Source organism: Meleagris gallopavo, chromosome 1 (genome assembly GCF_905368555.1).
Source record: "Meleagris gallopavo chromosome 1, MGAL_WU_HG_1.1, whole genome shotgun sequence".
NCBI classification, from domain to species: Eukaryota; Metazoa; Chordata; class Aves; order Galliformes; family Phasianidae; genus Meleagris; species Meleagris gallopavo.
In genome coordinates this window covers 69975638-69987789 of record NC_139404.1, presented here as the reverse complement: position 1 = coordinate 69987789, position 12152 = coordinate 69975638, and the positions used below count along the sequence as shown (strand labels likewise).

General features: G+C 35.8%; 1 protein-coding gene across 3 annotated transcripts in view; it reads right to left on the bottom strand.

The window, feature by feature from the left end:
- The window catches only part of ATXN10 (ataxin 10), a 96840-nt gene that overhangs the window by 53926 nt on the left and 30762 nt on the right, over positions 1-12152 (bottom strand). For all 3 annotated transcript variants that reach the window (XM_085233088.1, XM_085233068.1, XM_085233079.1), the window contains 2 exons: positions 11853-12017; positions 341-421 (listed from right to left, as the gene is read on the bottom strand). In XM_085233088.1, the coding sequence (XP_085089214.1) occupies positions 341-421; positions 11853-12017 (246 nt within the window). The remainder of the gene's footprint in view (positions 1-340; positions 422-11852; positions 12018-12152) is intronic.

Below are 12152 nucleotides of genomic sequence, written 5' to 3'. Positions count from 1 at the left end.
GAAGACATTTGACATATAGCTGTAAAACACTGCAGGGTGTGGTGCTCTTATGAAATCAAGGCACAGGCATGAAGTCTTGTGTGTTTTTTTTTTGTTTTTTTTCTGAAGTATTTCTTTACCAAGTAATGGCGCCAACCTGGATTCTGCAACCCTACATAAATCACTGCCAGTTGTGGCTAAACTGTAATGTTAACCAACCAATTTAAAACCATTACTGACATAGAAACATGTATTTAGAGATTTTGTGCCAACTACGAAACCACACAGTTTTTCAATCATGTGAACAGGATACTCTATATGGAATGCTAAATTCTAAAAGCCACATTGGTTTTGGGGTTACCTTTCTTGATTGCTCAGTTTGGCATAGAGGGCTTTTACCAACTCTGGACATTGCAGCAAATAGTCTGTAACAATTAAGAACCTAAAGAAAAAAAAAGAAAAATATTTATTACTGGTTGTACAAAGAAAACAGCTTCTCTATTATTCCAAATGGTGCTACTTAATTTTACTTGTGAAGAACTATTTCACATACTTGTAATACTATTTCTCTAATTGTGTATTATTCCCCCTACATTTTCCCATTTCCAAACAAGCTTGGAGGAAAGCTAGTTAAAATCTTTCACCAGTTACAGAAAAGGAATGCCACAATTCCAATAATAAATGACTAATCCAATTTTTAGGTATCTAAGCAAGAAGCCGAAGTTTAGGCTTGAATATACTATTATGGTATTCATCACAACACTGATTTTAAGTATCCAAATAAATTCTCAATAAAATAATAAAATAAAATCTAACAAAGCATCCAAGTAAACAGAAACTGCGTTGTCAGATGCACGGCAGCAAAATATTTCTCTTAACTTGCCAAAAAACACTCCCCTTCTTTAACACAAACTGAAGCCAATATCCAAATTCAACTCCTTGCTCTGTAAGGGGATGAAATAAAGTCTATCCTTGTCTGAAGTATCATTCACAACATTAGACATTAGCCCTGTAATTTCAACCTAGTCATGTTCTTTCAGCATCATTTAAAAAAATAATTAAAAAAAAAAATCCTCAAATTATGACCCTAGAAGTAGTGACAGTGTTACGTATTCTGCATAGGTATACGAATACTAAACTATGCATTTTTCAATCTGTGTTTATTCCTGTAAAATATAAATTAATTACTGAACAAATCTCAGAACATCCTCTGCTCATGAAGCTGCTGTGAAGAATAGGCATAGTCTGATGAAAACCAAGCATTTCAAATATTCCATCCATCTCCCGCCAACATTCCACTCTCCAAATAACCTTTTGCTTATCAAAAATCCATTAATAGCCAACAGAAAGATTACATAGAAAGCCTACAGATTTAACAAACTACTTTTAGGAAAAAAAAATCAATAACAACTTGGGGAATAAGAGAACAAGAAGTCCAGAAAATTAATAGCTGTTATTGTTTCCAATGCTAAATGTAGACTCAGCCAGCACCTGGTTCAGTTATTTTAATATGGAAATTTTAGAAGGATAAATGTATATATATATTTGTATATACACATATAGACATATCACAGAATGGCCAGGGTTCGAAGGGACCTCAAGGATTATGAATCTTCAACCCCCCTCCACATGCAGGGCCACCAACCTCCCCATTTAATACTAGACCAGGCTGCCCAGGGCCACATCCAATCTGGTCTTGAACACCTCCAGGGACAGGGCATCCACAACCTCTCTGGGCAGCCTGTTCCAGCACCTCACTACTCTCATAGTAAAGAACTTCCCCCTGACAACCAACCTAAATCTTCCCTCCATCAACTTAAAACCATTTCCCCTTGTCCTGCTGTTATCTACTCTTTCAAAGAGTTGATTGCCTTCCTGTTTGTAGGCTCCCTTAGGAACATAGGGAAGCATTAACTAAAAACTGGCACTTTGAGCATATAACATCAATCTAAGAGTTCCTCAACACAAATCTGAATGTATAGACCTCCCCACAATTACCAGCACACATATGTATGTTGTTCCAAAATATTGCCTCCTATTTATTCTCATGGAAGCTACAACAGATACAAAGAAGACAATAACACTATTTGATAAGGTAAATCCTTAGCTATAAAACACAACTTTTCAACAGTCTCCACCTGCAGTTTTTTGCCAGCAATGAACAGGAGCTTGCATGCCGAGAGAGGAGACCCTCCATCATTGTCACCATGGCTGGAACACACAACCCACCATCTCACTGTCCTAACATCCACAATTTGGTCTCCCTAAACATTCAGTAAATGTTGATGAATGTCACTGGATACAATTTTTTCCATATGAATGAATTCATTGACACACCTTTGCTTCATATGCACTTCCATTTCAAATGTCATTTTGTCAGACTGCCCCTCTGCTGTCATCTATCACATGGCAACAAAATTTAATGAAATGTTGGTGGGAAGGTTCAACTTCACTGCTATCCTACGAACACCTAACTCTGATATCATTGGCCAACATAATAAAATAGGTAGCATTACTTTTAGTGCAGCACTTGTATATTTCAACGCTAAGCAGCAAAGACTCAAATGTAACACCACAATTACATCAAACCATTGACGCAGCAGTCAAGGAGAGTACTTCCACAGTTCTTGAACCAATAATTCATGGCATAAGAGCTATCGACAGTTAAACCTTCAGGATGATAACTGACTGCATTTCTTAAGAATTTGAGTAGAAGCAAAGGTTTCCATCTGCAGTCATAAAAAGGACAAGCAAACAAACAAACTCCAAATCAATAACTACAGCTGTGAAAAACACAACATTGTGTAGCTTCTTAATGTAAAAATTTCAGTTGACAATGAAGCATGTTAATATTGCATTTAAAGAACAATATGAAGTTTGATTTTTCAATGTGGCAACTGGAACTATAAATTTTGTGTTTTACTTTTCATGATCAATATCGCTTTAGGGAAATCTGATTGGATACTTGTCTTGTAGTAAAAAAAAACCTAAATAATTATCACAAAATATATGTATATAATGCTAATAATTGCAAATTGGTGATTACTACTGCTAAATGGAAGATCCGTATTTCAGTCATTATTTGGTCTTTCAGTCATTATTTGGTCTATACTCTTGTATTTATTCATATGCATCTTTCACTAGAATTAGAATTGGACAACAATTTCACAGCTAGACAAGTCTGCAGTATTTTAGAAGAAAGTTTTTGCTTATAAAGATGAATGTACTTCTATACGTGCTTCTTCATCTTTTAACTTCAAGACAATCCATATTTGATTTTCTCTTTTACCCTATCCACTTCCTATATTACTGCATGAAAGAATACAGTGCATTACATTTTTCAAGAGCATTACCAAGAGATGTCATAAAAAAAATCAGTAGTGGCATAAAGCACTTCTCTCTAGATACCACGTTCAGAAATTCTGGTGGTAGTTAAACAAGAGTGCAAGAAATTAAAGTTGCCATTTTCAGTCTTCAGCTCTCCTGTTTTTCATTTAGGTAAGGGAGAAGAAGAAGAATGAAAGTAAGACAATCCAGAATCTTGAAATAAGAAAGACACTTGGTTTCGGGTTATCGACTTAATATGGCATTTCAGATGCCCAAAAAAGGCTTTGATAATAGATTTAAATCTCTTTGGAGGCCAACACAAGAACCACTGGGAAAAACTCAAGACCACTGTAATTTAGTGAAAGAACTGGTGAAAATTAAACTTGTTATGCAAGCATAGCAAAGTAACAAATGAACAGTGCTATTAAATATGCTAATGTTCTTGAATTTTAAAATTGTTTGGCTAAAAATCTTATAAAAATAAATAAATCAGGCACTTACATAATAGATAACTACAGGAGGAGATGCTCAAAGATTTAAAAATAGCAAAGGGTTTCACTGTTCCAAATGGAACTTGAGCATCAGACAAGACAAAATAGTATAAGCTGCATTTGAACTCAGTATATCTCAAATATATATTTGATATTATATATTAAATATAAATATCTCCATCAAAGCTGGGTGTAAGCAATCAACTTGATCACAAAATGCCGTGCTCCATATTAAGTTGATTTGATTACATTAGCAAGTCTAGAGAACAGCATCTTTTGTCTCAGAAGATGAGGGAAAAAAATACAATTTTTTTTAGGAGAAAGAAGAAAAACACATGGGAATTCTCTGATCAGCAAACTTCTCATCTCAAAACCAAAAGAATATTTCACCATCTCAAACAAAGCCATGCCATCCATAGTACTTAATCAGAATGAAATACTAATTTTTACTACAACAAACAAGCATGACAAATAATTCAAATTTTGAAGAAAAGAGAAGAAAATTTAGGCAGCCAATTTTTTAAAGCTGTCTCAGAAGCCTTTATAGGTGTTAAAAGAAACGAACAGTAGGAAAAAACAGTGTGCTTGGGACCAGAACACACTTGAGAAGCAGAAGTATTCTGGCCTTCCACAACAGCATAAGCATTCTATCTGAACCACTAAAAGACGACAAAAAATAAACAAACAACAACAAAAAAACAACTAACGAGAATTGGAGTGCATGTAATTTACTCAAACAGCAGAACTAAAGCACTTCTTGCTCAAAAGGACAGAAAGGAAAAACATTTCTATATTTAAAGCTCAATCCCAAGTACAATAGCAATACTCTTCTCCTGAACAGAATAAAACACAGTAGTGAATATCCTTCCATCTTCAAAAGTTATTACTTATAATGAATGAATCCTCCTTGCACAGGCCATGATATGGTCCACTAAGTCAACTCTCAGGCCTACAAGACCAACTTCAAACTACCTATAATATTTCTTAGATTTAGAATACACTCCTGTTCAATTTGATAGCTGCATCTGGAAGACACCGAAAGGAGATTCATTTTTACTTTTGGGCAAACTTTGAATCACTTTTTTTTTTTTTTTTCCTGAAGTGCTATGAAGCAAAAAATTACTTTCTACTCCTTTGTCTTCATAAAATACGTAAGAAGAAAGAGGTGAAAGGACAAATAAACATGTGAACCTGAGCTTTGAGAAACTGGGGAAATCTGTGCCAATATGCTGCTTCTGCAAATAGAAAGTAGAAGCTACTCAGATCTCTACAATTAAGGAAATTTTCCAATTGTCAGTACTATTTAAAACCACAGTTGAACTTGGAACCTGCAACATAACTCGAACTTTCCTGGAATTAAAAATAAGAATTACCTTCTGAAGAGCAGAAGGGAGCAGGGGAAACCCTAAACTGTCAGAGAGGACAGACAGATCTGCCAGCCCTAAAAGAAAAAAAAGTAACATTTTCTGGTTTTTGCACCACATGCACACCAATTAAGCAACAAGCACTCTTCTGCGGAGTTCCATCTTTGCCTTCAAATCTGTGTCCATGGGCAAGGCTCCTTGCCACAGGAGCAACTAGTTTCTGTCCACACTTCTTTCCATAAGTCAGGACAAAATAACCAAAGGCAAAAAATGGGGAGGAGTAGCCCCATAACCTAATCTTTACAATCATCACCGAGTTGTGGTTTCAAAAAGAAAAAGTAGATGTTCAGAAAATCTTATTTCTAATGCCAAACAGTTGACCATACTCTTAGTATCATTTTGATGGAAGCCAAAAGGCATATTATGCCTTTTATTTAAAATGGAGGATTTCTTTTCCTCGCTTTTCAGGAATCAAAAATGCAACCTGTTTTTTCATAGTAGCAGCACTGCCTGTTGCACACACTTGGAAAAAGTGATGACAAAGCTATACTCTCATCTCTAATGGAACCACCAAACTATTTCTAAAATAAACAGCTTTTAGACTACACATTGGTCTCGGTCAGGATAAATTATAATGTAGTTTTGTACTACTTTTTCCTAATTATTTTACAAAACACATATGTTTGCAGGTTCAATATTCTAAAATAGATTTCATGTGGCATTCTATGCTGGTTTCTCTTCTAAATACAGCAGCTTCTAAACTGTGCGACACACTTCACTGCTGCTGATTAATATAAACCCAAAAGGGAGTGGATGTGCATGTGTGGGGAAACACAGAGGAAAGACTTTTTAAAGGGTCCACAATTTTCCAGAGCCTAATAGCATAGGCTTCTGCATGTTTAAAACAAAAACGTTTTTGTAGAAAAAAATGGCAGAGCTTGGCAAACCTTTTCATCATATTGCATATGTAATGCTGGATATTGCTTGTGCTTTCTTCTTCCCTTGAAACTGCTGTGGAGGAGCTTGTTACGGAAGATTCTTTAGATTTTGGTAGCAATCACATGGGAATAGTGAGTGGGAAACATGTTTCAGTTACTGAACAGGGTGTTCCACCTGTGTTTCTTAAGGGAAGGATCTGTCCAATTCCCAGATAGTATCCTTAGGCAGGCAACAGTTGCCAGAATAAAGCAGCATTGTAAAAAGAACATTACTTTATGGACTAAGTATATTCACTTATATGCTTAACATATGGTCAAAACAAAGTACCAACTTTTCAAAAGTGCATTAGCGTCCATTATGGAGGTACAATGGAAAGATGAGGATACACAGAAAATAAAGGATTGTCTCACAGGGGCTTGCAAACCATGCTCATTCCTTTGAATGGAAATGGGTAGATTACACGTTGGAAAAAGTAAAATCTAAATACGATAATACAGAAAAACCAACCACAGTTTAACAGACAGATCTATTGTGAGAGATAAAATAAAAGGGAACTAAAACTAAATGAAAAAAAACAACAACAACAAACCTCAAAAGAAAATGGAAACAATAGGAAAAAAAAAATTGAGGTTTAAAACCTTTCCACTTGCAAGAAGGAATACTAATTCCACAACTGTGTCCATGAACAGAGCAAACTGGAAGACAGAGATCAAAACCAACACCTCAAAGGGGAGCCTACATTAAAAGAAGTTCTCAGGACTGAAGGCAGGACAGGAACAGTAACATAACCAAGCTGTATCAGCTTAAAAGATTTTCCACCAGTCAGCAGGTATATATTCTTAGGCTAACAGCCTAGGCAGTAAATGCACATTACAAAGGTCTTCGCATTTTCCAGAGAACAACTACGCTGCAAAGAACTGTTGAGTAGATAGGATCATTTAATTACTGTGGCATAAATCAAACCAAAGAAAAGAAACTTACTAACTTGTTTCTGCAGAGCCAGTCTTTGCAAAGACTTATGCTTTGAATCGCATTCTTTAACATCATTCCCCTCTAAACATTCTGAATGCAGTAAGCTCTGGGCATTCTTTACAGGCCAAAATACAGATCCAAACATTCAGGACAAGACAGGTAAGTTTCAACAGCTTTCAGTCCGTAAAACTTCTAGTTTTGTCTTGTTCTAACATTTTAGCTAAAGGCTAGAAAACAAAGGAGTATACATCCAGTCAGGCTACATTCTGAAGAATCTGTTAGAGATGCCTCTCTCAGATCACTGCTCTTGGGAGTCAGACCAGCAACAATCTCAGTGTATTGCCTAGTATTCAAGATTACAGGATCGCTGCCATGAAACAAGTTAAGAAGCTGTGTTGACTGAAAGTTCAGAGGCATTTCAAAAATACAGAGCCTAATAAATGTTAATTAAAGCTATTTTGAAGTAACGCTCAGTATCCAATATTAAAGATGGCAAAGAAAGAAATATTAAAAAAATATCTTGGAGCTGTTCAGAGGATCAAGCTTCTAAAAGAGGAAGAGGAGAAGGTATCACTAAAATGTGCGAATTACATTTTGCAACTTAACAGATTTCAGAGATAGAGGCATTTCTGAAGCTTACAAGTAACCACAAGCTTAATGAAATGAGCCTTCAGACCATCTGGTATAGATAAACAGGTATGATTCTATAAGGGCATTCCATAAGAACCAACTTACTTCTTAAATTTATTAACTATTTCTTAGTTCAAAGTATGCTACAGAAAACAATAAAAAGTCTGTCACTGAGAAAGACAAATGTAGCCGTGCATCATTCAACTGTTACCTCCATTTTTTCAAAGTTCTGAGATAATTTCTGTTATGCTATCAGCCTACAAAAATCTCATATAAATGCATCAGTGCTTAGGCTCAAAAATCTCAATGTGCTGATCTCCAAACCAGACCTTTTGGGATTCAAAAAAATGTTTTTAAAAATGGATAGCATGCTTTCTACCACTGAACAGATTCAGAAGATGCTAATCTGAGGTTTTCTCTCTCATAACCCCGTCCCCTCAGAAAGCATAGCCACTAACATGCAACAATCCAGATATTCTTTCTTCCTCAACAGAAGATTCTTGTTTTCTACTGAATATCTTTTGATTCAAGAAGTAGTGAAGGAGAACCCAGAAAACTATGCCCTGTCTTCAGAGATGTTTCCTTCACTCTGTTTAATTGGAAAAGAAGCTTATTGCAGTCAACACAGGAATTGCAGGAGTTCTGCCACCAACAGCCACTTCTAGAAAAGAAAGCTCTCAAGAACTGCTTGGAATAATCTCAGATTATTCCTAGAAAATTGCTGCAAGACTAGAGGGAGGACTGTCAGAAGCCAAAGGCTAGAATGAGGTTCCTCCTGAACTCTCCCTGAGGACTTTTCCAGCATGGAGATGGAAATCCAGACTCTAAACATGAATGGGATCAAGAACTGAGCAAGAATTGTCAACTGAATGAGAAAAAGATTTTCAAGATGTGCTTTCCGTGCTGTGATGGGGCTAGAGTAGGAAACCCAGCATGTGCTTAGCAGAAAGGAGCAGGAAGGACCCCATGGGAGAGACTGTAGTTCAGCCAATTGCCTTAAATCCAAATGTTTGTCCTGGCTGTCCTCTCTCTGTCCTAATGATTCATAGCAGCAAATGGAAAAATAACTTAAGCATCATGATTATTTTCAGAATTCATTGGATACTAACTCTAGAGGAACATTAATTTATAAGCTTTAGTAAGTAATAAAATGAAATAGAATACAATCATGAATAAATGGTTTGCCTATAACCAAAACTCATCCGGTTATTCAAAGAAAGGTTTTCAATACGTAAGAGCAACGTTTGACAGCAAGAAAGCACAGCCAAGATGAATAAACACATGTGGCAGACACTTTTTATTCAGCGTAATAAGAAACCAGATGCTCAAACTGAGACACAAGAAGGTAGGCAGAAATTAAGTAATATTTTTAACTTTAAAAATAAGAACATTCTAAATTCAGTCATATATGAGTCTGGCAGTGAGCATAACCTCTTGGAAGATGACTAGTTTATATTTTGGCTCAGCTATATAGTGCAAGAACAGCTGCTTCAAAATGGTTTCTGTGCACTGTGGTAGCTGTGGCATAAGGGACTCAAATCTTCACAACAAAGTATCAGCTTTGTTGCAAATTCTGCAGCTATGCAAATTCATTTAAACATACCACTAGGATTGTACTTCAGTGAGAGGTCAAGTACAGCTCCAAAATGTTCAATGAATTGCTGACCAAATATTTTTTCTATAGTACAGTCAGAGAGCCGAGACAAGAACCTTCAACTTTCCTTAGCCAAAGAACTCATAAATAACATCACTTCTATCAAAATTAGAAATCCTGTTTGCTGCTAAGCTTTTCTCTTCAAAGCAGAGAAAACGTTAAGAAGAAATTTCTAGACACTAGCAAATCACGTCTAAATAACAGCTCTAACAGAAGGACACTTACACCTCAAAAGAATTCCAGCTTATGCACAACAGAATGGAGCAGCATTTTAGCTAGTAAATAGAGAACACTGATTAGTCCACAAAAGGTTTTCTACAAAAAGCAGATTCAATATTGCTGGAAATAGGTAGAATTTTCCCCTAAGTTTGGAGAACTGGAGAAAAAAACAGCTAGACTAGGCAGAACATGAGAAAGTCATCAGAAGTGCTGGCTGGTGCACCTCCTCATGCTCAGAAACAGGAGCAAGAAAAAGAAAGCAAGAAAAAAATCAACTTGGTATCATCTTAGTATTATATGAATATATCCATTCACATTTATTTAACAGGAGGAAAATCAGCAGTAAAAAATGAAACTGGCTTTCAGGTCCACCTTACGACTACCCTCAAGACAAATAATATTCTCATACTCTAAATAATAAAGAGAAATTTTTAGGCAAGAAAGTTGGTTGTATTACATCAGGTGTAATAATGCTCTTGTACTATGCGCTTCACAGACTGCAAAATTATAGAAAGTGGCAGGAAGTAAAGGAGAATCTAAAATACAACTGGTTATCCTGTAAAAAATATCCAGATTCATAAGATCAATAAGTTAATATCCTCTGTATTTAAAGCTAAAGAACAACTTGTTGCCTAAGAGAAACATTCTATGTTAATACTACCAAAAAAGACAAACAAAAAAACCTCCTGATAGTTTGCGATACAGATATTGAAAAAAAAAATAAAAAATAGATAGATAGATAGATAGATAATAATTGTACTACTCGGAACAAGAATACTAATTTGCTAGGCTTTCCCACATCTTTCAGTACTCAGAATACTGTCTTCAGATACACTTTTATAGCCACATACTTATGTCCAAAGGTTGCACTGTATGATGTAAGATCAAAGCATGATATTAATGTTCATACAGTGGTTATGTGGAGTAAGAAAAAAAGTTCAGAGAAGGGCAACAAAGCTGGTGAGTAACCAGTGGTAACACAAGCTTTCTGAGGAGTGGTCGAGGGAAGTAGAACTATTTAGATCTGGAGAAGAGGAGGCTCAGGTGGTGTCCTTATCACTTTCTGCAACTACCCAAAATGCGGCTGTAGTGAGGTAGGAGTTGGCCTGTTCTCCCATGTAACTAGCAAGAGGACTAGAGGGAACTGGCCTCACATTTCACTAAGGGAGATCCAGGTTGGACGTCAGGAATTACTACTTCTTCCCTGAGAGAGAGGTCAGGCACTAGAACGGGCTGGTGGTGGAGTCATCAACCCTGGAGGTGTTCAAGAAATACTTAGATGTTGTACTGAGGGACATGCTTTACTAGGAAATATTGGTGAAATGTGGATGGTTGGACTGGATGACCTTAGAGGTCTTTTCTAACCTTGGTGATTTCTTGGTTTTCATATCTTAGTTAAAACATTATCTTCAACACATAAAGAAAACAAAGGATAATCAAGATAATTACCTGAAAAGCCATCTGTTTCACATGTATTTCTACTGACTGAGGCCAAAACTAACGATTCAGTTTGTCACTTTTGAAATGGAAATCTGGTCATCTGATCCTAAAACTAAGTTTGTTTTCTGCAAACTATTTATGTCCTATGGAAATTGACCTGATTAGGAAAAAAGACCATCCAAAAAAAAAAAAAAAAAGTAATTTTTTTTCAGTACTAATGCAAGGAAAACAGAGTTTCTAAATATCTATTTAAACCTTGATAATTTTTCCTAATTAAATTTTTACTTTAAACATGTCCTTCAAGAGAAAGATAAAAAAGTATATGGAGTTTTGTTTTAATAACCTCTCTTCCCCCGTATTTTTCTCATAGAAAAAAAAACTAACTCAATTATTGTGCATATCCTTGTTGACAAACAGAACATTTCTCAAATGCCTAATTTACAGAAATAGCCATCAGCAAAAAATTCAAAGCTTGATGGAATAAAACCACCGATTATTTTTAAGAAAACGAAATTTAGAAGATTCATATACAACACGACTTCTCTGTTTCAGTGTAAAAATGATTTTATGACATACTAGACAGCAGATTTGTTAATAAGAAGAGTACTCCACTGAGTCTACAACTCCTGTCTACATCTTCAACAAAAACAGTCTTAGTTTAAGGGAAATCAAATGAGTCAGTAGAAGTTTATGAGAAGAACTTGAGATCAAATTAGTAACTTACATATAGATCATCATTTACTACTTTTCAGAGCCACAAATTCAGACACTTTCACACAAAGATTGATGCTACTAAAACACTTATTTAAGAGGAAAAAATATCTAGAAGATACATACGACCACTCAGACTCCAATCGTTCTTTGTAGACTTTTATGACATGAAGAGCCACAGACAAGTTCTCAGGTTCCAGCAGTTCTTTCACTTTCTCTGAATTAAGGCAGGTAAATAAGACCATACAACAGTAGGCAACAATTTTCTCATCACTGTAGGTTAGGCAGGTCCTTCAAGAGAAAATGAATAGTTGACAGTAAGTTAAAATTGATGCTGGAAAATCGCACTTAAGGACATTCAGCTTGTTTATTTGTTCTTGTCTGCTGTCTTTCAGAGAATCATGAATTTGCCGTAGCTCAAGAGAT